This window comes from Acromyrmex echinatior, chromosome 16 (genome assembly GCF_024713525.1).
Source record: "Acromyrmex echinatior isolate Ae372 chromosome 16, ASM2471352v2, whole genome shotgun sequence".
In the NCBI taxonomy this organism is placed as follows: Eukaryota; Metazoa; Arthropoda; class Insecta; order Hymenoptera; family Formicidae; genus Acromyrmex; species Acromyrmex echinatior.
Window position 1 is genome coordinate 2,413,651 of NC_141867.1, and position 27,134 is coordinate 2,440,784.

At 34.3% G+C, this 27,134-nt stretch overlaps 4 protein-coding genes across 7 annotated transcripts in view; 2 read left to right on the forward strand and 2 right to left on the reverse strand.

The window, feature by feature from the left end:
• Dhc98D (Dynein heavy chain at 89D) overlaps nucleotides 1-7,018 on the forward strand; it is a 33,848-nt gene extending 26,830 nt beyond the window's left edge. The window contains exons 43-55 of the mRNA XM_087414753.1: nucleotides 281-558; nucleotides 650-804; nucleotides 1,040-1,786; nucleotides 1,964-2,299; nucleotides 2,768-2,969; nucleotides 3,031-3,173; nucleotides 3,250-3,411; nucleotides 3,677-3,980; nucleotides 4,571-4,782; nucleotides 5,249-5,416; nucleotides 5,842-6,021; nucleotides 6,108-6,254; nucleotides 6,800-7,018. Coding sequence (XP_087270879.1) covers nucleotides 281-558; nucleotides 650-804; nucleotides 1,040-1,786; nucleotides 1,964-2,299; nucleotides 2,768-2,969; nucleotides 3,031-3,173; nucleotides 3,250-3,411; nucleotides 3,677-3,980; nucleotides 4,571-4,782; nucleotides 5,249-5,416; nucleotides 5,842-6,021; nucleotides 6,108-6,254; nucleotides 6,800-6,946 — 3,181 coding nt within the window. The 3' untranslated portion in view covers nucleotides 6,947-7,018. The remainder of the gene's footprint in view (nucleotides 1-280; nucleotides 559-649; nucleotides 805-1,039; nucleotides 1,787-1,963; nucleotides 2,300-2,767; nucleotides 2,970-3,030; nucleotides 3,174-3,249; nucleotides 3,412-3,676; nucleotides 3,981-4,570; nucleotides 4,783-5,248; nucleotides 5,417-5,841; nucleotides 6,022-6,107; nucleotides 6,255-6,799) is intronic.
• Nucleotides 7,019-7,162: 144 nt separating this feature from the next.
• On the reverse strand, nucleotides 7,163-9,490 carry Ufsp1 (UFM1 specific peptidase 1). The gene is made up of 4 exons (XM_011071013.2): nucleotides 9,353-9,490; nucleotides 7,971-8,128; nucleotides 7,712-7,882; nucleotides 7,163-7,630 (listed from the first exon to the last, which is right to left on the reverse strand). The coding sequence occupies exons 2-4, from the start codon at nucleotides 8,103-8,105 to the stop codon at nucleotides 7,271-7,273; spliced, it is 666 nt and encodes a 221-aa protein (XP_011069315.1). The 5' UTR covers nucleotides 8,106-8,128; nucleotides 9,353-9,490; the 3' UTR covers nucleotides 7,163-7,270.
• A 180-nt stretch (nucleotides 9,491-9,670) lies between these two features.
• Nucleotides 9,671-18,306, forward strand: LOC105155103 (uncharacterized). 3 transcript variants are annotated; one of them, XM_087414642.1, is made up of 8 exons: nucleotides 9,671-9,811; nucleotides 11,515-11,710; nucleotides 12,074-12,369; nucleotides 12,890-13,086; nucleotides 13,163-13,223; nucleotides 13,296-13,482; nucleotides 14,044-15,102; nucleotides 16,186-18,306. In XM_087414642.1, exons 2-8 carry the CDS (start codon nucleotides 11,562-11,564, stop codon nucleotides 16,292-16,294), a joined length of 2,058 nt encoding a protein of 685 aa, XP_087270768.1. In that variant the 5' UTR covers nucleotides 9,671-9,811; nucleotides 11,515-11,561; the 3' UTR covers nucleotides 16,295-18,306. The 3 variants fall into 3 exon arrangements, with proteins under 3 accessions (XP_087270768.1, XP_011069316.1, XP_087270767.1); XM_011071014.2 differs by lacking the exon at nucleotides 16,186-18,306 and having other exon boundaries at nucleotides 14,044-15,315; XM_087414641.1 differs by lacking the exons at nucleotides 9,671-9,811; nucleotides 16,186-18,306 and adding an exon at nucleotides 9,852-10,110 and having other exon boundaries at nucleotides 14,044-15,315.
• The window catches only part of LOC105155101 (peroxisomal leader peptide-processing protease), an 80,540-nt gene continuing 71,439 nt past the window's right edge, over nucleotides 18,034-27,134 (reverse strand). Inside the window, exons 2-7 of one of the 2 annotated variants that reach the window (XM_011071012.2) lie at nucleotides 21,396-22,092; nucleotides 20,904-21,061; nucleotides 20,718-20,830; nucleotides 20,294-20,477; nucleotides 19,150-19,434; nucleotides 18,034-18,828 (exon numbers count right to left, since the gene is read on the reverse strand). In XM_011071012.2, coding sequence (XP_011069314.1) covers nucleotides 18,740-18,828; nucleotides 19,150-19,434; nucleotides 20,294-20,477; nucleotides 20,718-20,830; nucleotides 20,904-21,061; nucleotides 21,396-22,081 — 1,515 coding nt within the window. In that variant the 5' untranslated portion in view covers nucleotides 22,082-22,092 and the 3' untranslated portion in view covers nucleotides 18,034-18,739. Of the gene's footprint in view, nucleotides 18,829-19,084; nucleotides 19,435-20,293; nucleotides 20,478-20,717; nucleotides 20,831-20,903; nucleotides 21,062-21,395; nucleotides 22,093-27,134 lie in introns of both variants that reach the window. The other variant, XR_015547776.1, reaches the window with a different exon arrangement.

A 27,134-nucleotide genomic window follows, 5' to 3' on the forward strand; every position in this document is an offset into this window, starting at 1 on the left:
TAATTTTTCGCAAAGTTTAGCGCATAATTGAAAAAAGGCCGGACTTACAAATATTAATTAGGATTAACAATTATTGTTATTATTCATGGTAGTACAGATCATTCCATCAATATTGTAGCAAAATTGAAACATTCCAGCGTGATACAGTAACATTGCTGTAAAGCTAAACTAGCTTTTTTGTAGTTGTATGAGTAATCGCTATTCTATTTTTTCTAACAAATATATTCGTATAGCTTAGCAATATAAACACTGTGTTTCTAATATTTAATGTAATTTGCAGTTGGAACTCGGAAGGTCTTCCATCAGACGAACTATCCATACAAAACGGTATACTAACTCTGAAAGCATCTAGATTTCCGCTTTGTATTGATCCCCAACAACAAGCATCAAATTGGATTAAGAAAAAAGAGAAGAAGAATCTAAAGGTCCTCTCCTTTATGGACGCAGATTTCTTGAAGCAAATTGAATTAGCAATTAAATATGGTCTACCTGTGCTCGTTCAAGATGCCGACGAGGTTGATCTCATTTTGGTTAACGTCTTAATGAAAAATATCCAGAGTAAGTCATACAATTTAAATGAATTCATGAATCGATATATATAATTGCAGTTCGCAAAAACTTGAAACTTGTTTTGATTTGATTTCTGTAGCTGCTGCAGGACGAACTTTCGTCATTCTCGGCGATAAAGAGATAGATTATGATCCGCAATTCAGAATGTATTTGACAACAAAAATGTCTAATCCGATGCTGGATCCTACTTTATACTCCAAGGCAGTTGTCATCAATTACATGGTCACTACAGCAGTGAGTTAACTTCATTATAATTATGATACAATCATAATTAATGAGCTAAATTATAATCAATATATATTATTAGAACATTGATTTACAAGTTTTCTATTTCTCAACATTTGTTTTCGATATAATTATAATTATGTTACAACTATATTTTATTTAAGGAAACAGTAATTTTTCTTTAATTTAAAAAAATATAAATATATCAAATTTAAGTTTGTAATAAATTCTCACCTTTCTTCAGGGTTTGGAGAATCAACTTCTATCAGTAGTGGTGAAAACTGAAAGACCGGACATCGAGGAACAACGTGAAACGCTGATTTTGGAAACTAGCGAGAATAAGAATCTGCTGCAGAATTTGGAAAACAGTCTTCTTCGCGAGATTTCCGCGGAAGGTAACATGGTGGATAACATCGAGCTGATCGAGACTTTGGAAAACATCAAGTCCAGCGCCAATGAAGTAATGAAGAAGCTATTGTTCGCGAAAATCACTTCTGCCGACATCAACAAACTTCGCGAAAACTATCGTCCGGTAGCGGAACGAGGCGCAATTCTATTCTCTGTGCTGGCCGATATGGCCACCATAAATACCATGTATCAATACTCTCTGATCAGTTACGTTGAGGTGTTCATCCACTCGCTGAAGAGAGCGTTACCAGATCCAGTGGTCACTAAACGACTGCAAAACATTATTCCAATGTTAACGAAGAATGTCTATGATTACGGCTGCACTGGTATCTTCGCGCGGCACAAGTTGCTCTTTTCCCTGCAAACTTGCGTGAAGATAGAACAGAACTTAGGCAACGTGAATCAGAAGCAATTAGAATTCTTCATCAAGGGCAATGTAGTCCTAGAAAAAGTAGAATCGAATCCTACTAAATGGCTGTCGTTATCGGGTTGGGAGGATGTTGTCAAGCTGGCGAGCGATTTCCCAGAGAAGTTCGGACAACTTCCGGAAGAAATACGAGATTATGAAGATGAATGGAAGAAGGTAAACTAAAAATGCAAAATAGTAACTATAATTTAATGTCGTAAATTTTAGTGCAAAACTATAGTGGAAATAATAATTTTTAATTTTACTTAAAAATATATTCCATTTTTTCACACACAGAAAAATATCATTCTATTGAGAAAAGTGATTACTTAGATAATTAATTATCCGTTTCAGTGGTACGATTCGGATACACCAGAATCTGAAGAATTTCCGTGTGATTATAGAACGCGAGTGACACCGTTCGAAAAGTTAATGTTGTTACGCTGTTTTCGAATCGATCGCGTATATCGTGGTGTTATCAATTACATTATCGAAATCATGGGCAAGCAATACATTAAGCCGCCTTACGTGAGCTTCGACGTGATTTTCGAGGAAAGTACACCGACCATGCCAGTAGTTTTCATTTTAAGCCCGGGTTCGGATCCCACTTCAGAACTGATGAAGTTGGCTGATCGATACGGTTACGGAGGAATGTTTAAATATCTTTCGCTCGGTCAGAGCCAAGAAAAAGTAAGATATACGATAACAAATATTTTGTATTTATGTTAAAGTTGGTTCTTGTTAAAATTTTTGCGTAAAAATTTTAAACATATCTGAATATTAATGTGATTGAAACGTAATGTGATTGTGTTATTTGAACTTTTCATACTAATTTGATAATTCAATATTTTTTGTAACAGGTCTGTCTAATTTGAGCTCCGAAGCCAAAACGCAAAGCCATCGATGCAAAAAAATTCAATATGGGTAAGATTTCAGGGATTGTAAAGTGTTGATACGATCTAAATGACGCTTATCAATGTTATAGTTCCTAAAATCTTACTCATATTGAATTTTTTTACGTCGATAGCTTTGCCTTTTGACTCTTGGAGCTCAAATTGGACAGGCTTGTCTTATAGTATAAAATAACGATTAACATTAATTTTCTGTATTTTAAAAAAGTTGCATTTAACTGCCTTTTAAAAATTATTTGTTTAATAGCTCGCAATGGAATTATTGGGAATGGCAACAATAAGAGGTCAATGGCTGATGCTCCAGAATTGCCATTTACTGCTGTCCTTCACGAAGAATTTAGAAAAGATCGTGGAGAATATAGAGAAGCCTCATCCCGATTTTCGCTTGTGGCTCACTACGGAACCCATCCTTAATTTTCCAATCGGAATACTTCAACAATCTTTAAAAGGTAGAATACTTATTATATTTCAAAGTTATATATCATATTTTTGAACGAAATTTATTTGCAGTGGTGACGGAACCGCCGAGTGGATTGAAGCTAAACTTGCAAAACACGTACTTTAATATGCGGCCGCAGGTCTTGGAAAGTTGTTCTCATCCTCTTTACAAGCATTTAATTTACGTTCTAGCATTTTATCACGCAGTTATCCAGGCAAGCGAATATTTAATGTGATTGCATGTTTAATCCTCAGAGTAATTTTTTTATTAAAGTGCTCTCAACATTGCAGGAGAGAAGAAAGTACGGTAAAATTGGATGGAATTTAAAATATGACTTCAACGAGTCAGATTTTAATGTGTGCATTACCATCTTAGACACTTATTTGACGAAGGCAATGGCGACGAAGGAGTCTGAAGTACCGTGGAATAGCCTCAAATATTTAATTGGCGAAGTATGTTTGATTTCTGCGATCTACATAGTATATTAAAAGTATAATATAAGCTCTCGATTAATTTATATATTTATATACTTTCAAACATTTATACTAAAAATACTTAGAATGATGACAAAAGAATTAGACATACATATACATTCCAGGTTGATTTTTAAAGTGTTTCCAAACTTTTGGTCTAGAATCTCCATTTTTTATTGTCATCCTGAGTTTTTTTTTTGTATAAATTTTGAATGCAAATTATTATATGCTCAAAAATAATCAGGTAATGTACGGCGGAAGAGTGATGGACAGTTACGATCGTCGCATTTCTTACACTTACATGGACGAGTATTTCGGCGATTTTCTCTTTAACGAGTACCAACCGTTTCACTTTTACAAGGACAATATTGTCGACTATGTGATTCCGCCAGAAGGAAATCGCGACGATTATTTACAATTTATTGAAGAACTTTCGATGGTGGATGGTCCCGAAATATTTGGGCTGCATTCAAACGCCGAGATTGGATTCTTTACGCAGGCAGTTAAAGGAATGTGGAAGCATCTCATAGAACTTCAACCGCAAACTGGTACGAGTACATTATATATTTTTCTTGTTTTATCAAACACTGTTTCTGTAATAATAATTGTAATAATCATATGGCAAAATTATTGACGTAATCCAAGCACAACAATTACGTTAAAAACGTTTTAATAAACGTTATAAAAATGTTTATCTTTTATTATCGTTTTAAAACACCGTTTTATATGAGACATTTCAATGATTTAATAATAGTATATAGTTATTATTTTTTTATACACCATAAAAAGATTTCGCTAAACGTTTTTTAAACATAAGTTAATCTACTTGGGGCAATTACAATATTAAAAATACTTTAAAATACAAATTTTTATACTCGAGTTTCCAAATATACTAAAAATAAATTTACTTAAATAAGTTAAATTAATATTACATCATTTTTATTGCTATGCTTTTATTCTCAAGAAAGCTGCATTTTAATGATTTTTCAATTAAGTAATTTTTAATTTTATATTTTATTTAAAAACTGTTTGTAGCTCACTTGGATAAAAAGAGTAAGTCACACTTTCGAATTTATTGCATTTTCCGATAAATTATAATGATATATCATTATAATTAAAATGACGTTAAATTCTTTAGCCGTGAGCGACATCGGTATCAGCAAAGATGAATTCATCGATAACATAGCGAAGGAAATCTTGACCAAGATACCCATGCCATATGATATTAGTAAGGTCAAGAGAAATTTTGGCGTTGCCGTGACACCGACTGCGATCGTTCTATTTCAGGAACTGGAAAGATTCAACAAGTTAATAGAAACGATTACGAGAACATTAAATCAATTGAGAAAGGTCACTAAATCTACGAAATTTCACCTTGTTAAATGCATAGATCTAATTTAATTATTTAATTATTTAATAACTAATTAATTACGTATAGAGAGAGAGAGAGAGAGAGAGAGAGAGAGAGAGAGAGAGAGAGAGAGAGAGAGAGAAAGAGAGAGAGAAGATTCTACACAAAATACATTTTTATCATTTTTATTAATCTTTATATACCACCCTTATTAAAATTCTACTTTTTCATAATAACTTTATTTTGTTCTATATTTATATTAAGAGAAGCAGTTAATAATAAAGGAGGAATTTATTTTGTCCTAGATTTATATTAATATTATAAGGAAGAGATGAGTTTCAAACTTTTTGTAATATAATAATATAAATTTGAAATGTAAAAAATTCTTAAAAATATGTGCAATGAGAATTTGTTTTAGAATATTGTCAATTAAGAACGCGTCTGATATCCAAATTAAAATTATAGGCCATCGCTGGCGAGATTGGAATGGACGCTGTGCTAGAGAATATTTCCATAGCTCTCTATAACGGTATGCTACCTAAGGAATGGGCCAAATTGGCGCCAGACACGCGAAAGAACCTCGCCGGTTGGATGGATCATTTTCAGCAGAGGATAAACCAATACACAAATTGGGTATGATTAAACGAAATGTTATAACATCCCTTACAGAGATTTAATTTGCTACTAAAAAATAATGATTAATTATTCATTTTTAATATTAAAAGCTGAATTACATACTGAAAAAAGAGTCTAGTTGCATTAATTAGAATTCTGGTTGAAAATGAACAGATCAGAATTTTCTGGTTGAATCTATTAAATTAATTAAAATAACTATCTATTAAATTCTAATTAAAATAACTAGACTTCTGATTAGTGATCACAACCTTCTGGTTATTTCATTTTCAACCAGAAAATTTTCCCATTATTAATGCAGCACTTTTAATACTCAAAATAAGTAATTAATGATTACACACCTTCCAAATAAAATTTCTGTAAGAGGTGTGCATTAATCTCTTCGCAATTAATAATGTCTAAAATCTACTTTTTCTCCCTGTTAGTCCGGCGCGAATGAACCCGTAGTACTGTGGTTGTCTGGATTGCACGTTCCAGAAACTTATCTGGCGGCTCTGGTGCAAATGACTTGCCGCAAGAACAATTGGCCCCTCGATCATTCCGTTATTTACACGACGGTATCCAAGTTTTTCAAGCCTGATGACGTAGAAGAAAGACCCGATGAGGCAAATCCCAACGACATTTACTTTTCGATATTTTATTAAAATTGCAACAATATCGCATTATACTCTTCCATCCGTGTTTTAAATAGGGCTGTTACGTGTACGGATTGTATCTGGAAGGCGCTAGGTGGGACATCGAAGAGCATTGTTTAAAAAGATCGCATCCAAAAGTTCTGTTTGAAGCGCTGCCAATATTAACCATAATACCTGCTGAAGTTCATAGATTGAAGTTACAGGTATTGAATTTGCCGATCTACTAATGACGTAGAAAGAAAAGGTAGTATCCGGGGCGGTCGTTTCCATCCCCATGCCGTCTTTACTATACTATTATTGATGAATCAATGGACTAATTAATTATGGTTCTTTCAATTAATTAAGCAATATCTTTATTTTGTACTTTGTCCCTTTTCTTCTACATACGACATATATACTTGCGATTCAATTCATATTACTATCCTAATTTCGTTTTAAGATTGCATTTCAAGATCGAAAATTAAATCGGTATGCAATTTACAGAACTAAATAAGTATAAATATAGATCTTTTCTTTTTAGCTGAATTTTTTAAACAGTTAATTTTTTTCTTTTTCTGCAATAGAAAGAAAAGATGAAAAGATAAACCGTGTAAGCAGTTTAACTCATGTCAGACTAAATAAGGCATTTTCTATTTATTGAAATATTCAAATAAAACGATTTAACTGATCATTAATATTTTCAAGTAACTGCAATTTTTGTGAAGAACTTCTAGATAAAATGGATAATTTATTTTTACGCTTGTTACAGAATACTTTTAAAACTCCAGTATATATTACGTCGAATCGACGAAATGCTCTCGGTGCTGGTTTAGTTTTTGAGGCAAATTTGGCGACTTCAAAACATATTTCTTATTGGATACTTCAGGGTGTTTGTCTAGTGTTAAATACAGATTAAAGATCTTTGAGATCAATGGAAAAAAGATAAGAACTGTTGTATTCTCCAGTATATTTCACGTATAAATAATACGTTTACTATTAATTAATAGTATTCATTATAGCATAACAATGAATGGCCATTAAGCTATTTTAAACTGTCGTAATTTTAAGGATTATGTATAATTCTATAAATTTTTATCACATAACAATAAATGAGAAAAGAAAAGACAGAATATCACGTTCAATTTTTTAATATTTATCAATCGAATATCGATCGAAGATCAGCGTACAAAATTATAATTTTTAGTGAAAATACATAATTATTTCGTATAAATAATTAACATCATTTATCGCACAGTTCGCGATACTTAAGTTGCGGTAAACACATATTATAAAACGAGCTGTCGACGAAATCATCCAAGTTTTGCCACTTCACCCACTGATCGTTCTTTAAATGTTCCACACTTTTTGCTTTACCAACAAAGTGTGGATCTACAATTAACAAATACACACCTCTGTTTCCAACGTGTAATCCTACTATACATTTGCTAGAGCAGTCCCTGTCTCCGCCCATCATGATCGGACTGCCAAATTGCTCGAAATGTCTTTTAATCTTATCCACTTGGTCAATTAATCCCTTTCCGCTCGACACGTAAATTATTTTGCTAAGAGCTTCATAAAGTTGATTTAAAACAATCGATACCTATAAAATGTTTGAAATGTCAAGTCCGTCAAATCCTCTTACATTTAAAACTCCGATACGTGCTAAGGGAATTAAGCTTACTTCGAAACTTCCTATCCATTCTCTCGACCCAATAAATGTTCTGTCTTTATCCTCCACTTCGACAAGAGTCTCTTGTATTTTACTAATGTTTGGAACAATTTTTTCCAAATTTTCATTATTTATGATCCATGAACAAATGGTTTGCAGTGTCCTATATCCACACCCCCAACCCTAAATAAATGTAAATGTATTTATTTTGATGATTTAATACGTAAGAGAATGTTAGTTGCGATTATATATCTCAATTAATCATAATCACTCTGTCATTAAAACCATCGCAACCATAGTGCCAGTACTCGTAATCTCCTTGAACTAAGAATGTTTCACCGTTATCTGGCAAGGCTAAATTTTCATGAACGTTTTTCAATAAATTGCTGGAATAATTGACGGTCATTTTTTCCACGTGTTAAAAAAAACCTAAACAAACACAATGTTTACATATATATATTAATATAATTTTATAATATCATTATTTATTTTAATAATATTAAAAATTTTTCATGCATGAATATGTATAAATATGTATAAATATACACAAACACACATAAATATTCATAAATATGTATAATTATATATGAAATATGTCCATACATGTTTATGCATCCTTTGCTCTCTCTCTCTCTCTCTCTCTCTCTCTCTCTCTCTCTCTCTCTCTCTCTCTTGTAAAATTACTTTTTAGTGTAATAAAAATAATAATAGTAATAATGTGAAAACATAAAAAATAATTAAAGGGATAATTTTCGCATTGTTTGTTTTAGAAAAAAACAAGTTTGGAAAAATGTAAAAAAAATTGCTCATACATAATTATACATAATTTTATATATAATATAATTATACGTAAGTAATTTTTTTATATTCCTTCAAACTTGATTTTTTTCTAAAACAAATAGTGCGAAAATTATCTTTTTAATTATTTTTAATGTTTTCACAATATTATTATTATTTCTATTACATTAAAAAATAATTTTACAAAAGAAAAAAGGATATATGAACACGTATGGACATATTTCATATACATGTTTATGAATATTTATGCGTGTTATGTATGTTTATACATATTCATGCATAAAAAAATTTTTTACCGGGTATAAATATATTATATTACATTAATTATTAGTATTATTTATTTATATTATTATATTATATAACATTATTTATTTATACATATATTTATATTAATTAATTTCCTCGTAAAAATTTTTCTTATAATTTTTATACACAAATAATACTCCCAGAATTATTGAAAAAAGTTTAAACTTTAAGAAAATGCAAGAAAAAGGTCGATTTTTTCAAAATTTTAAGATAGTCATATCTCTTAATTAATATAAATATTTTAATAAATTGTGTGAAAATAAATTTTTGTCTCCCCTCTTGAACAAAATCTTGAATACGCTCATCAACAGATTTGCATTTCCGACCATCGTCTAACTTCACATGTTACAGCACTGTCAAACGTCATCTAACCTATACAGATATCAAACTGACTAGAAACTCGACAGGCGAGATTCTAAACAAATCGTAGCAATTATTTTCTTGTTTAATGAAAACTAACGAAAACAAAAGCATGAAAACAATCGAGTGTAATCATTTATTATTAATTTAACAACACGGTCGGCGGCAGAGAGCGAATCGTGGCGTCACCTGTCAACACATTGGAACGATGCAACGTCCTTCTGCCTCCTGCAGCGATACTCCACTCTCTGTTTTGGCGTACGATGACAGCGATTCTACACATCGAGCTATATTTATCGATATCTTATTCCGTTTCCAAGGTTAATTAACGACGGGGAGAACGAGCACCGATCAGTAGAATGAACACTGGGATCTTGTAGCGGAACACCGATTGAAGATTGAAGTGCGCGAGAGCGTGGAATGATAGAGGAAGAGAGACAACAAGCGTGGGAGAGATAAAGAGACATCAAGCAAGGTGAACTGTAGAGGGACAGAGAGAAAGAGAGAGAGAGATAGTGAAGCAGACTGGAAAGGCGGAAAGGAGACTCGCGAGAGACGCGTCCGTCACGCACCGAGTGTTTGCCTCGGCTAGCCGGAACGAACGCGCCATTTCTCAGGGAGAAAATGAGAACGACGTCCTCGTGCTCGGTAAGCCGATTAACAATGCTCGCCTTATTTAATTAATATAGCTCAAGTCGGTTACGGTCGGGTTAGAGAGAGCTCCCACGAGACCGACTCCCCTCGAACGATCGTTTGACAGCTACACAATAGCCAAGCTATTTATCGATTTCTTTCGCCTTGGTATCGACTTCAAGACTCGTACCCTCGCCTCCAAGGAAGATTTCGGCGACTTCTCGATCACGATCTCGTCGCCCGTCGTCAACCGGGCGCCTCTCGCGAATTCGAAACGCCTTGGAGATCGACGGCTTTGGAAACATCTCTTTTAGGTTATGTTTGTTCTGGCTTTGTTTTAAGCGTTTTAAACCTAAGCTACAAAGTGTTTTTTACCTTCCTATGTTTTTTTGTTTTTTACCTCCTATTCTTTTTTCTTTCTTGTCAACGTGTTTTTAACAACAATCGTATTTCTTGTCATGTGTTTTTTATCTTTTCTGAAGCTCGTCAACTTTTATATCGGGCGATAGAAAACGAAGAAACAGTGAGTGCAACAAGAGACATGGATGACATAGTAAATAATACGGATAATACAGTGAATTATTATAGCCTTATTGTTCAATGTTAAACAAAGATCATTGTGTTACACTGCAGCTGCTTTTCAACATGACACAGATGACATAGTATAACACAGTGAATTATCACATCCTTGTTTGTCATTAAACAAATATGTTGTACTGTGTGCTTTCCACTTAGTGACACAAGTCGATACAAACATCATTCTAACTTTTTTGATATTCACAGAATAACAAAGATAGAACCACATTAATGTCGACTTGTGTTACCAAAGCACTCAGTGTGTCTCTTGCTAGAAAGCACCATGCATTACATTGTGATTGCTTCCCAGCAAGAGACACAGTTAATATAGTAAATTATTACTTCCTTGTTATTTGTCAATGTTAAACAGATTATTGTGTTACTGTGTCTTATTAGAAAACCACCAAGTATCACTTACTGAAAAGCATCAAGTATAAGAACTTTCTTTTTTCTCTTCTTTTTTATTGATTTTATCTTATCTGAACTCGAGGTTGACTTTACTAGTGATACTATAACATCTCCAATCAATTCACGGAAGTTGCATGTAAGTGTGCTCGCTAGCATTGTGAGCTTAGAAGACTATTCTTAAAGCTATTCCTTAGTTTTCTTCTAAAGTATAAGAGTTAAAAAGAGTAAAAAGTGAAAAAAAAACATAAATCAGAGAGCAAAGAGCATATCATAGATTAGGTTAGTGTCTCACAGTTTTCATTTCTCTCGTGTCAGCTGTAGATTGCTCGAGATATGCAAGATTTAAACACCGCGAGTTTATCTGATATGAGTCATCAATCGCAGAAGTCTTTTATCCGAACATCTCTTATGTTCAATGTAGATTAACTTTATCTCGATTGAATCTCAAATAGAATACAGAAGTCATAATACTATCATAAAGAATCATTGTGATCTCACTTATGTAATTAATTTTTAAGTGACAAATAATATCATGATAACATTTCGTGATATCATTATGACTTAATTATAACTCTGTCTTACTTTTTATCTTTCTCTGGTTCTAAAAAAGTAGGAAAAGATGAAAGAATAAATTAGAGAGAGATAAAAATTAAACTATACATTGGTTGAAATGGATATTAATTTAATAGACTATGTTTGTTATCGTTTTGATATTTCCTTGTTTCTCCTGTCAGTGAAACCATAGGAGGAGGATCTGGCGCAACGCTTGAGAGAGCAGGAAATGTACGGCGCTGAGAGGGAGGAGGTGTCTGAAAGTTGGCTGCATACGTATGACCTGAGCAGTACTATGATTCCCAATGCGAGCACGGCGATGGATGACGAGGAGCATTTCTGCAAACTTATTTTGTACAAGGAGATCAAGGATTCCAGGTAGGTGATCGCTGCAGATGTGGCAGCACAACCCAGATAGAACATAAAATCATAATAATAAGATGATATAAAGTACTAATTTTTTAGAATAATGAGATCATTCGGTATACTTTTGATAATGATTTTGTAATGAATTCTCGATATGATAGTAATCTTTAAGTAATTTTTTTTTTAAGTTAAAAATTCACTTAAAAATCATTCTATCAAGAATTCATCACAAAATCATTGTCAAAAATATATTGAATAGAATTATTATGATTTTTCCCAAAATGACTTTTACTAGATATTATCTCGATCTTATGATTTTTATCTGAAGATATCCGATCTGACTGGATAATCTATCCATCGTATTTTGTTCTACAGAGTGCGAATATGGGATATCATCATCCTGGTACCGAATCTATTGTTTCTTCTGTTCATCGCAATGCGATTTAACAGGGCGAGGCTTAAGTTACGTGCAACGAGTAGCCCAATATTTTTAGCGTTTTATGGTCTGGTCATTTGTAATGTAGTTATATCAGTAGTGCGCTGCGTCGTGTCGATGACTGTGAACGCGGCGGCAACGGTCGGCGGCAAGGCCGACAAGGTCCTATGGGTCACAGTGAGATTTTTTCTACTATCTACCGAGATGAGTGTAGTTATATTTGGTCTAGCGTTCGGTGAGTAGTGTATAGAAAATCTTTTCGCGAAAAAAGGAAAGAAGGAGACCGCTTAAAAGTTTGGAGCACCTCTAAATTTTGAAAAGAAAATTTAATCAATTTTATTTACTAACATCGCAAATATATGAAAAATACGAATGTATATATTCAACATAAACTTTTAAATAAATTTTCAATAATGCGTACGTTTAAAAATAAAATTTTTTTTATTTTTAATAAAATAATTATATCTGTAAAAAATATATTTTTAAAGCTATTTTCAGGTCATCATGATTTGTTACAATTGCTTTAATATAACACACATATCGCAGAAAGAATTTACAAGGATTTACAAGGATGAAATCTATGAATGGAAAAGCTATTCAAGATTCTTACTAGTAAATGTAGAATAATCTATTATTTTATTACTATATGTTTTATGGATATTTGAAATATTTTTGTGGTTCTATTTAAAAATTACAGAGTGCTTCAGACTTTTGAACGGTAGTGTAGTTATTTGCTAATGTACGAATCATCTTAGGTCATTTGGACAGCCGCTCTAGTATTCGTAGAGTATTACTTGCTACATCCTTCATAGCGCTGGCATTCACGATCACTCAAGGAACACTGGAGTTGGTCTTACCGGACGATACATTTCATATTCCCAGCCGCGACTTTTACGTATTCGGTCATGGCGGCATGATGTTTTGGTTTTGCAGTAGCCTCGTTTTCACAACGGTAAGCTTACGCATACGTTGTTTTCTTGCTGATGAAAATCGATACGTATTACTGAATATATCGATGTCGTTTTTAGATATATCTTTTCATATTAATACTGCCATGGACACGGTTGCGGGACCGCCTAGCACTTCCTAGTAAGTACCTGTTGTCATAAAGATTATAGTTCCATCACTGATTACGAGTTTATGATACGCTTTCTATTGTAGCACGGAAAAGTTTTTACGTTTACGCTGGAATACTAGCGACGTTGGACTTAGTACAGTCGATTGGCGCAGGCTTTCTAAACTACACGCAAAATCCAGTGGGATTATGCATCGTAGACTTCACTGCAGCAGTATATTTAACTCTTTTTACCCCTTTGGTTTATCATACATTCCTATCGGAATTCTTCGGGTAAGTTGCTGCTACTTAGCGATATGCAACTTAAGGCTTTTATTAACTCAGTATTACTATCTCTTATGATATATCAAAAGCAAGAAAATACAGTAAAAATTCTTGCAAATTATATTTGAATTCAAATATTTTTCAATAAAATAACATTTATAATCGATAGGCTTAATATAAAATATATTGCAAACTATCTTTTTATTTAAGGAAGAAATTAAATCTTATTTATTTCTATATATTGTTAATTTAACAGTTTGTTATAGATATGAACATAACTTATATCATTTTTTATGCTTAATTTTAGCTGATATAAGATTTTATTAATTAATGAAAAAAGAAGAGAATTTTTAGTATTTTACAATTTTAGTATTTTGCTTCCATCAATTGTAAATGTTGTTGTATTGGAACATATTTCTATATTAATATATGCTGCAAAAATTTTATTATAATATGTATATTTCCGCTTTTGACGTCACTATATAAGATAGCAGTGGTGAGTGAACATGAGTCTTAAACAATTGCACTATCATGTGCGATTGATACATTTTAGAAATCCTTCTGTTTTAGGGTTTCGCAACCTTCGATAATGTTCTCTTATAAAGCACAAGTGGATGACGCGATGGACGAAGACACTGTGTCATTACCGCACCAACAGAGTTTTTCATCCTTGAAAACCGACAGCGATTACATCTATCAGGTCCATACTCCTTCTATTCACATACCGCTGTATGATTCCCATGCATCAAAATCCTCTAGACCAAGAGCTTCTCTTTATTCCTTAACATCCGCTAAAGACTCCAAAAATAATGACTCAAGTACTTTTGGTTCACCAGTTAAGCCATATCACTCAACATCCGGTATTAGAAGCTTTGGTAGAGATTCCAGTATAGAAAAAGACGTTTCGAAAGTGGTCGAGTATCCCTTAACCAAATCTACCGCCATCCAAAAAAGCGTCCCGGATCTAAGACTCTCCAGCCCGATCCGAAAGGCCCTTCCTGATATGTACGATGATCCCAGTAGCATCTCACTTCTCTCGACCGAGACCGCTAGTAATTTCTTTTACAAACCAAACACAATTAATAGCAATATTAACTTATTTTCTCAAACAAGGAAAAGTAGCTTAGATAATATATCGTCTAAAATAATCGTAGATCACGTGGCTGCACTTGAGAATCTTCCGCACGGATACGATAGCTCAGAGATAGCTCAGGGTCCAGCATTAGAAAATACTTTACACTCCATTTTGGAGAGCGGAACGCACGAAATTGAAACGAATTTTCCTAAAAAATCTCGATTAAAGACAACTGACACTGACAATTTAGTCGAAGATGGATCTGCTAGTGCAGATCCGAGACATTTAACAACGCGTATTAGCACCGAAATTTTTAAAACTTACTCAAACGATATGTCTCCTGATTCAAACGTTACGCAACAATTACTTCCTAGAGCTTCTTTTACAACCGGCGCGCCCAGAAAGAATAAAAACGATTCGAAGGAGGGAGAACCAGGTGGCTTAAGTGATTATTTATTATCTATAACGTCCCCGAAATTTGTGAAACATAAAAAAAGCGAGGCACATCCCAATCCCTCCACGGATTCAGATTTTTACACGCAAACTGAATCTTTGTAAATAGCTTATTTATATGTACCGCTACAGTTGACTTACTGTGTACATATCGTAGATAGTTTTCCTAAGTTTTACATTAATTTTGTTAATTATTAATCTTTATATTACAACGAGTATGAATGGTGAGATACCATTCAAGAGCTTTATCTAACTGTATATATCTGAGCATGTTTAGAAATATCGTGCAATTAAACGTATTAATGTAGTCACAATGCACTTGGTTTCATTTATTTATACTAACTTCGGGCAATTACTCCCTTGGCAACGATATCACTCTGCTGTCTTTTTAGAGATGGAATCTCGTGATCGTTTTCAAATGATATTTTATTACGTAAAAGATATTTTATTACGTATACACTGTTAGCATCAATGCTTCAATGTATTATTATTATATTATAATAGTTATACACGCGAAATTTGATATTTTATTATTTCAAAATGCTTTTGGCTGAATTTTTGCGAGCTTCCGTATATTGCACAAAAATATAATCGTTATAGTCTCACAATAGTTTCCCTCCTAAAATTTCCGTTCTCTTATTGCACTTGTGTAAAATAATATCGGAAGTGAAAAATTATGTGAATTTTATTTTGTATAGAAAATAAATCATGACTTCTCATTTCCGAACTAAGAAATATTGAATATCAATTTAACACAAAATATTTAAATAACACAATCACGTTATGTTGATAATAGATATATTAAAAATTCAACAAATTTTAACAAGAATTTCAGTAGAATTTCAGTAGTTCGTTTCTAACACAAATACAAAATGCTTTTTACTGTGTATAATTTCTGATGAAATATCTAAAAAAGTTTAAGATATTTTTTCAAAAATTATAGAATGAGAAATCTTAGAGTATTTTCACATATGAAAAATTTTGAGAATAGATATAGAGTATTATACTTACTCAGTATTTCTGAAAAATGTTCCAATTTGCATAAAAATTCTGAGAAAATTTTTATTTACACAGGGAGTGCAGTGAGAAAATAGGAGTCTCAATAAATTAACTGACTAATTGATTATGATTACCAGGGACCTGCCTTGATAAATGCAAAGCGGAATTCTTTTTTTTCTTTCCAGAATCACAGTGTTTATGACTCGACCCAATTCGACACGAACACTACGCCAATCAACCCGCTCTACGCGGCGTCTCTTCAAAGCCCAGATAGTATTACCGGTTATAGTATAGACAGTCAAGAAACGCCGAATCCGCCGAATGGTTACCAACAATGAACCGTCGCTCATAATCGATTCGGAGTGTGCTATAAAAACTAAAACGAGCCTGCATACGAGTTACTTGACGATCAAATTACAGTTTTGCTAAGAGCTTTGTGTGATCTTTCACAAGGACTTGTTACTTTTCTTCGAAAAAAAAAATCTCATGCGAGAAAAAGTTCGGGCTCGAAGTGAGATAACGTGCGATTGTGAATCGAACATGAAAGGATTCTAGTCGCTCTTGGGTGTTTTTAAGGCCACGTAATTAACGGGGAAAAATACGAATGCTTTCGTCTCCATGTGATAGTTGGCATCGATGCCCAAATTGTGACTGGAAGAAATCTCGCAAAATCTGGAATCTCCAGTTTAACTTTACTTTAGTTTGCTTTATTTAGGGCAAATTCTTGAAAGATGATTAGTAATAGCATATTAATTCACAATAGTTTTGTACTTAAATAGACTTTGAAACGTCGAGTGAATTTTTACTGCACGTAAAAATAGAATATTCTTTTTGGCGATGTTGCGCATTTATCTCAAAAACGTAGGTCATTCTAGGATTCGCATACTTCCTCCCGATCGCAGAGATTAATTTACCGTGCTCTCTTCATTCATTTTAATCTGTAACTGGAACATATTAATGATCTTGAAATTTTTCCTAATTTTTAACCATTTGAAAGTTTATATTTTACAATCTTTTATTTCACAATTTTGAACTTGAAAAAATTTTAAAAAGAATAAGATTAAAAACCTTAGTGGGTCTCAAGGCCCCATATGTTTTACTAGCGTCGAAAGAAATATGTTCCTATTACGGATTAAACATATTTTTATCTAGGTATAAAATCAGTATATATAGAATAGTAATTAAAAATAAATTCACTTCTAAATGCCTTTGATTAGCGTAGCTAATACATAAATGCGACTTTTAGAATGCCCTATATACACGGTGTTGATCATCATCGCGAAGCATCATCTCTGTCGATAAATGCTGTTGTTTTATATTGAGAACTGCAAGGTTGGTGTGCCGGCCGTGGATTCCTAGTAAGACGAACAAAACACTTAGATTTAACTTTTGAAACTTGCTTATCGTTTCTCCGTCCTTTTCATCAAAGTGGACGTCGTATCGCCCGAAAGTCCTCATGTTGCGCGCGAAGCGATGCGCAAGCGACAAGCCGGACACTCGCTATTTTCTTACTTTTGCATCGAAAATCATTAGATCGATTAAGGGACAATAGGAGTCATTAAAGTTAAACGTCGCGCGGAGGAAATTTTTAGATTTAAGGAAAAAAACTCTTCAAATGCTCCAATAATTACGAAGACTCCATCCATGATGTATATACATGATCTGTAATTCTAGTGTAAAGGATCGTACTATTTATATATCTTAATATATACATATATATAATATATATATTTATCAATATATTACGTATCTCCGTATCGTAATTAAATTCATACAACTGTGACAGATCTTAAAATACTAATTGCTCCTGCGCTGCCCGCGTTTTTCGCCTGGACGTTCATCTTGCGCAGGGAAAGAAAAGAAATAGGAGATAAAAAGGAATATGAAATTATAATATCATATAAAAGCGTCCACTATCGTCATTCTCGAAGACGCATTCATTCACGAGGTTGTAGATTCCTCCGTTTTTCTTAGTACATTAGAGGAAGGAGAGAATTCAGGAGCGAGCAAAATTAATAGTGATATAACGTAACTTATTTTTTAGCATATAAATTCGTTCGAACTTGTATATACGGTGTGCGTGGAACGATGTTGTACACGATGAATCTCTGTCAATTGCAATTGCTTTTTACCATCTCCGACTATCCGTCACCCTGCACTCCTCACGAACGTTACCTACGATCGTCTGACCGTGTGATTTTTTTGTAAGTATCGAGTGCAGTGTATAAGGCAATATTGTGACCGCGTCATATAGCTATACCTAATTTTAAAAAAAGTAAAATAAACATGAATAACGATTCAACGTATTCAATTTAATTTCTTGATAATCTTATCCTGCCTTCCGATTTTCATCAGTACTAAAAATCATGACTAAAAATTAGGTGTGTCCTTATGTATCGTATGTACCGAAGGATCGTTGACTCGTGTCGCTTTGCACACTGATCGCCGCATTTGACGTCACGAAAAACTTTCTCTTTGCATTAAACTCGGTCAATGGCGTACATTATTTAACGAGATTCGACGCGAGATTGAGCTCGCGACGTGTCGTGCCTGAAATTGGCAAGTCCAACATGGTTCAGAGACAAACGTTCAGCAACACAAATAGTTTGATACGTTTGTCCATGACATGACAGAGACGCGATATAAAAAGCGCGGATCGAATAGCAAAGAGTTAATTCTTTATGCAATTAATTGAGCGGATCTAAAGCTTGAATTATGCTCTTATCTCGTACCCTCCTTTCACAGTTTGGCTGGTAGGAAAGGATAGAAGTCCCAAATCTTGCGTACTATCGCATCATCACACGTGAAAGCTCGAAGCACATTGGGATCTGCAAAGAAAAGACAAAAAAGCAAAATAAATCAGCTGTTTTCTGTCATTTGCGGTTTAAAACGCTCAGAAAAGTCAAAATTAATTAACTTTAAATTTTTAAAGTTGATCTAGTTAAATTTTTAAATACTTCAACAAAACTATTCTTTTTATCCAATATTATTTACGACATATGACTCTGTGTTTGAAAAAATTAAAAAATCCGCTTGAACGCGCATAAGTTTCATTTGCCTCTTTCTGCGGCGTGGAAGGCTTACAGTTCATTCCGTCCAAATTGTATAGTCGTTAGATCGTCAGGGTCAATTTAAATTTGTTTACTGACTATCAGTGCGCAAGTATTCCCGTAGGGGCCCGCTTAGTATGGCAGCCGGCACAGCCAAACTCATCCGCGGGTAGAGTATGGTGCCGTCCGAAGAGAGGACGTTGCATACGACCATTCCCAGCATATCCCCGGTTACACGGTTGATGATCGGTCCGCCGCTGGTACCGCTCTGAACGCAACAGGTCGTCAGGAGTGCACAGTTCATCGTCTTGGAGACTATACCACCACTGATAGTCGGCCGGATGGACGAGGAGAACGGAAATCCTATGGAAACTACCGGCTCGCCTGCAAGCACACGAAACGCACTTGTTCACTCAAATTGTCCATCGAGTGTCCAGAATGTGTAGTAATTCAACTCGACGTTACTGAAACGGGAGTGACTCTATTATTATAGGTATTATGAATATAGTTCTCTAGTAAAAAAAAAATTTCATATAATATTTTTGAGAATTAATTGTATTTTAAAATAAAAATTTCTGAAAAAATACCTTAAACTTCAAAAATTATAAGATGAAAAATCGTAGAAGTCTTAGAATATTTCAGAATTCATAAATATAAAGAATTCTAGAAAATATATAGATTTTTTTCAGTATTTTCAAAAAATGATGATTCAATTCGTATAAAATATCTGACAATTTTTTTAAAAAGTTGTAATTAATAATTTGAGTGTCAACGTAATTCTGTTTATTTTTGCTCGCAAAGCGAACGCTTTTGAAAATTCTGCGTCACTGCTCATGTAACATACTCAATAAAGCTCTTATAAAACGTGTGGCAATAGACTTTTATTGCGATCGGGTAAATGGGATGACTTATGTGTCGATTTCTAAGTTGGAAGAATGAGGCCAAATATCAATTTCACCCTCAACGACGATCAATTGACCCAATTTTTTACAATTATATGTTATTTCTGTTCCGATGGAAGGTCAATGTCCCTGGCGTTGAGGCGCCAGGAAACTGTTTAACACGCTGCTGGATCACTAATTTCCTTCTATTACGAAGAAAACCACGAGAGTAAACTTCGATATACTATCATTCCAAATAATAACAACTTGAACTATTTGAAGCGGCTAAAATTATTGATAGCCAATGCATCGTTTCCGATACCTGTTGATGAAACAAAAAGGATTTACTGAAATATACTTACCCTTTAAAATTGCAGTACGAGACAACCGTACGGATCTCAGCGAGGGATCCACATCTTGCGGGTCCACCCTCAATACAGCGACGTCATAGGGTTGATTCTCTGGCGTTCTGTACAACAGTTTCGCCCGGATACATGAATTGGCCTTGTCCGGCCTCATTATGATCGATATCTCCCTTTCTGGCGCCTATCAGAGTTCATTTTGACTTAGTTATCATTTCATTGAACATGTTTAACGTTGCAGATAAAATTCTAATATTAATAATCCGATAAGAGATCTATCGGCATACACTGAATTTATCATGCAAAATAAACTTAATATTTTCATATTGTGTGCTATAATATACTGCGTATTTTCTATTTTTCACTTTTCATGTGAATAATAAATATGTCTATTAATATTTCTTTCTAAGAATTCAATGTTTACCTCCGCGACGACGTGCGAACATGTTAGGAATGTACCAGTATCCTTATGCACGAGGACGCCCGTACCCCAATTAATTCCACATCTAACGAGCACGACGCCTCTATCTAATGCCGCTATATGAAAAAGAATAACAAAAATATTTTTGCAGATGTAGATAATAATAGAAAATAACATTCAATAACAAACCATCTACATTTTCTTGATACGTAATCGAACGAAGATTCTTCTTCCGCAAAATGTTAAGTACACACGGCACAAGATTAGCGGCGAAAGTGTAATCTACCCATTCCCCGCGACACCAGCTCAATGGCGCTATCACCATGCCGCTGATAATTCTGTGTTTGCTAAAAAAAAAAACAGCTTATAGTGAGATAATTTTAAACAATTTTTACAAAAAAATAAACCATTGATTTTTATCATTGCGCGCGATTAGTTATCTTTATTGAAATTTTCTCAAGAGATAACTTTTTAATGATTGGAAAATTTTATATATTTGCGACTGCATTAATATACATTATATATCTATCAAACATTCTGCTCGGAGTAATCAGAAATTTCATTCCGGCAATCAGAATTCCGATTAGAATGATCTGATTAGAATGCATTTTGTTTATATTTCTTGGCAAAAATATGCATACATAAATACATAGAACTCTCTATAAGAGTCATTATAATTACCTGCCCGGCGGAATGATGTAAACGGGACCGCCCTCGCCACCGGGAAACGCATACGCATCCGTCATGATAACACAGCCTTCGTCACCGACGACGTTACTGATAACACCGTGTGCAATCGAACCGGCGAACACGGGATTGCCGAAGGGCGTGGACTCGATTATCACGGATGACCCGCGGATAAGATTCCGCGGAACTTGATTCAGTAAACAAGACAGGGCTTGTTCGAGCGACGTTTCTTCGATCGATTCGTTGGAATTGTAGATACGGACGAATAGAAAAATCGACCGTAATGATCGAGTGAACTCGGATGACTTGGAGAAGCTCCATGTTTTGAAGAACTCGTCAAAGGTCTTCTTTAAGAGTGGACACTGCCAGGCAGCCACAATCGTACCGTGATGTTCCTTTAATGAACTTGATTGGGAATCGTTATCGCTCCCTAAATCACGATAGACTCGAAATTTCAACTCGCTCGTGAGTTCTCTTGGTACTGTTACGAGTTCTCCCGGTACCAAGTTCGTAACGAAATTCGATACTGCATAGGATTTGTCGATAATCGGACCCAATACGATACCATGTGTCAATATCCAATTCGTTGAGATCGAAATACCGGAGCATCCTTGCGGCAACGTCAATGGATCTTTGTCAATCGATGAGTGGAGTAATAGAGCGCTGCTTGGAGTATCCATCCTTCTCAATACTGTATATAAAAAAAAGTGGGGGTTTTATGATTTTCATATGGTTGTAAAAAATTAATATATATTTACAAAATTAAAGATAACACTAATATATTTTTTAAAAGTATATAAAGTGATATTTTTTTATCTTTCTTTTAATAGTAATAGTACAAAATTAATGCAACATTCTTGATGTAATAACTTTGATTGCCAAGCTGATTTCAGCGTTAAATTTAATAATTCTAGTGCATTATTTTAAAACTTTATTCAATTTGATATATTATCTCTATACTGTAAACTCTGCAAATAAAATTCTAGTAGAGATCTCATCGATTTTTATAACTCGTTATCTCATCAAATGAATAAACTTCAATCTTTTTCTGTATATCCGATCAAGACACGGTTGTCGCACCTGTTACAACCTAAGTAACAGCGTGTTTTGTAACACGACAGAAATATTAAGCGATCAAACATGGGGATACTCTCGCAGGGAGCACAGCTGCCACATTCGTCGCGCAATTCAACGGTGAAAGGGTTAATTGTCGCGAGCGCGGCACCGTGAAATCGCGGTGCTAGCTCGATAAAAAGGACCGACCGATAAAGAGAGGAAAAAGGATAAAAAGAAAGGAAAGAAAAAAAAGAGACGTGGTTTATACCGCCGTGTAATCGTGAGTCACCATCGTGCGCGGTGAACCAAAAAGAATGAGATCAGAAGTGGAGGAGCGATGAAGTCAGGAATGACTTGTACATCTGCATCGTTCACGAGCTAGGAAATCCCTTCGCAAATACCGTATGATTACGGTCGCATACTTAAACGATAACGCAAACGTGCTGCGAAAAAAACTTCGGCTCTCTAGATTCTTATATAATCTTGAGATTTGAGACTTATTGTTAGTCCCAATCCAAGGTGGAATTTTAAAAATATATCGCTTCTTTGCTACAACAATTAAAAGAACAATTTTCCGGAGAGAAAATGCGTTCTTTGCGACAACACAACTAAAAAAAAAAAAAAAAAAACAGTTTTCCAGAAAATGTGTTTGAACGCTTCAAGTCATTAAAATTCTACAATATTAATTTTAAAATGTAATTCATTGTGATGACTATTATTACAGAAGAATAAAATTATGTTATTTTAAGGATTAAAAGGATGGTTAATATACTCAGTATTTTTAGCCAAGACTGTAAATATCTGGTTTTAAAGAGTTTAAAGAGAAATATCTCACGGGAATTAAACGGCGATGATCTTTCGGATTTTTGCACGATCATTAACAAAGTTACAATGGAGAGCATAGTGGAGGAAAATTTTCTTTTTCTTTCAGGATAATAAAAAAGTGTTGGAAATAATCGTGACTCATCAGCTGAGGCATGTGTGCACGATAAAAAAAAAATATTTAGGTAAACGCAAAAAAGATTCGCCACGAGACGAGAGTGCGTAGAATACGTCATACTTTTGTAGTAAGCGTGTGACATATTAGAAGGTCCGGTTTTCTTGGAACGGTGAACCGTAAGGGAACTGGTTTGACGGCACGCGTCACGAAAAAAAGATCTAAGAGCAAGAAGGGGAGGGAGAGAAGGGCGCCCAAAAATAAACACGAGCAGACAGAATCGCAGATGTCTGAGGAGTCTACAACGAGATGATGACGTATAATGAATGCGAGAGATATAATCGGCGTTAAAGAGAAGCATGACAATTACACAGTTGAACAAAAACAGTTGACTTTTTCCGAATACTAGAACAAGACTAGTCTGTTGTAGTCTTAGGCTGGTAGTTTATAGTCGGATCTTATATTTAAAATCTTAAATACAGTCTTAAGACGTTATAAACCAATCAAAGGCCGGTATTCATAGTTAGTATTCTTATATTCAAGATTGTCTTAAATTCTGTCTTGAGGTGTCACGAACCAATCAGAGGGTCGCGTTAAGACATTACTTAAGACGATCTTAAGACAAGAACGGACTATAATTACCACCCCTGGTGTTTTTTTAAACCATTTTATAGATAGAGATGAAAGGATTCTGGGAAAAAGACGCACGCTGTACACAAGAATGACGTGAACGCGTCATTCTCGAGTTGACAAGTCTTTTCTTTTTTTTCTCTTTAGTTTCGAGTACTATTAACAATCCTGAAAGGCTATTCAGATAACACACGAGTGTGTTACAGGTGAAAATTTCATAATAAAACATGACTGAAATCGTAAGGTCGATGTAAACTAAGTAACGAAGTAACCGAAATAATTTTTATCGCACCTACAAAGTTCTAATCGCATCGTAAATGTAATTATTCGGTTCTTTCGTACAGTTCCTTTTGTCACTAAGAGCAGTATTCTGATCTTCGGCGAAACGAATTAAAACTGGCACCGCGTAAAGTATTTAAACGTTAACTGAATCCTCGTCCACTTTGGAATTCATGATCCCCCTTTCGAAACAGCCGGTACTTCTTTCCGATCGATTCACTTTTGTGTTCTCTTCTTGTTGTCTTCCTCCCTTTCTCGACAATGATGGCCGTGCGACCGCTTGCCAGCTTGCCAGCTTGCGTCCGATCTTCAATGAAGATTGCCGACTATTCCACCCGTGTTTCTTCCTCTTCTTTCGCTGCTCGTGTATTAACCGCTCTTGCATACGAGATGCATACACCGAATAAATTTGCATCGTCGACCAACGTGTAGGCGAAGTAAGGTCCATGAAGTTCACCAGATCGGAGCTTGGCAAAAGCAATCAATGGCATAATATATTTCTTTAGTTATCATTATTTTTATAATTTTTAGATTAATTTGCGATTAATTTAATGAAACGAATCACAATCACTAAAATAAATTCATATATTCTATATTACCCTTATATTTTATAATTACGTTATAAATCTATTTTTCTTAGTTTATTCCTAATTAAACAGAATTTATGACACCCCTACATATATATTTATAATATAATACACGTTCGCTATATCCGGTAGATATCTATAGTGCCGATAACTCCAATTAGGAAAGCGAAAACAAGATTTGATTTATGAAATAGATGTGACGATGTTTCTCGCTTACGATAATTCTCACCAACTTAGCTGTTGAGTGTTATTCGCAACTTGAACGAGTTGAACAAAATGACGATAACGAACTGGATAGCCTAATGGATGCATCAGTCGGTCGTTTTGTTTCGTCTCTGCTTCTCCACGAAGTTTCTCGAAAAAGACCACACGCCAGTCTCACCATTTATGGAGAGATACGCGATTCATTTATAATGCGGGGAGACATTAGATAAACGCCTAATTAGCGTTCGCGAATTAATTTCGCTACGATTCTTCGTCCGCATAAAATATTGCTGTAATTAAGTTCATAACATTAGCGAAATCTACAAGAGAGAACAAATGGACTTGAGATTCGGAGAGACCAGAAGAGATAGAGTTTCGTGAAGTTTTTCAAAGAAGTACGTTTCCTTATAAAAATACAAAGAATCAAATGCAGTGTTTATATCTTCAGAGTGATATCTGCGACTTTCGAAAGATCTTTGCGAAAGATTTAGCGCGAATGCACTGTTAAATTCGTAATAACAAATTATATCGAATTGAAGGCATTTTTAAATGTAACCACTGCTGTATTCAATATATCGTTTTAATTTAGCTAAAATAATGAAGTTAAACAATTTAACTCAAGAAAGGTATTTGTCTCAAATTTAGTTATTATTTATTAAATACATATTTAATATAGATGCAGTTCGTTTAAAAATTAAGTAAAAATTTATTTATAGTTATTTTTTTAAACCACATTATACATGCTTTACATTAAAATAAAAAATTTTGAAACATATGAAGGTTAAAAATAATGGAATGTTATTTAACCTAAGAAATGGTTTAAATTTGATTCTTTAATATATATTTAACAATGCAATTATTTTGCTCGAAACATTCATGAAAGTCACTACTTATGGCGATTTTTTCTACTCGCCACTCATTCTACATCATAATTATACATTATACTACATTAGATATTAAAAGAGCAAATTCTTTATGTTACGTAAATCATCAATCCATTTCTAGAATATGATTTGATTCAAAATAAACTAATTTAAGTCAATTCATTTTCTTGTATTAAATTATTTAATTTCACCGTCTTAATCAAATTAACGAAGTATAGGAACAGTGACGACCGATAGAAATGATGAAAACTCAAAGTAAGTCTAATTTGACATTATATGAATTAACGATGCAAGGAGCCTTTTTTAAGTGAGAAGATGGTCCATATAGCATAGAAGCTTGCAGCTCGTTTGCAATGTTGCCGCAATATTACTGAAACGTCGCAATATTGCTGAAATGATCTGTGCTACGGGGAGGAGGCACTTATCCGTCGCGCCTGTCTGATAACTGACCGGTTCTACTGCGAGCGGTGGAGATGCGACGCGGCGCGCCGCCGCTATCCATAATAATTTTCTGCTCGTGACTTAGATCGAATAACGATGGTCTTCCGTACTATTTAAGTCACGCGCTGGCCTCGCCGCTTGCGGCGCACCTTCAATTACTGAAACATGGCAGGGATAATCGGATTTCGCAAGACGCCGCCGTGGAAATTCTACAAGCCCAGGCCTCGCCTTGCATCGTATGAGCGAACTCCTTCAGCGTACATGCAATTTATGCGATAATTAATAAGTACTCGACCGTGTGGATCGACCGCCGGATGGCCGCCGGCGGTGGTCATTCGAGTTCGATTTTTCTTCCGCGGGAGTCTTAGAAATCCACGTGCGCTTTTAAAGCGCTCTTGTATTTCTGCTTGCGCTTCGTGTAATAATTAAAGGTACGAGAAAACGCGAGAAAAATCTTATTGGTTATATTTAACCAAATAAATTGCTCGATTAGGTAATTAAACAATACGATATTCATACACAGAAAGAATGATTTTGCTGAAAGATTTAAAATTTTGCTGGATACATTTTGCAGATTTGAAAATAATTTTGTTAGACTTAAACAATCATGCCAACAATACAGCAAAAAATTTTGATTTTTAAAAACAACTTTAAACTATAGATATGAATCTAAAAATAATTTCGTTTCCAAACATAAATCGGCAATTAATATGGC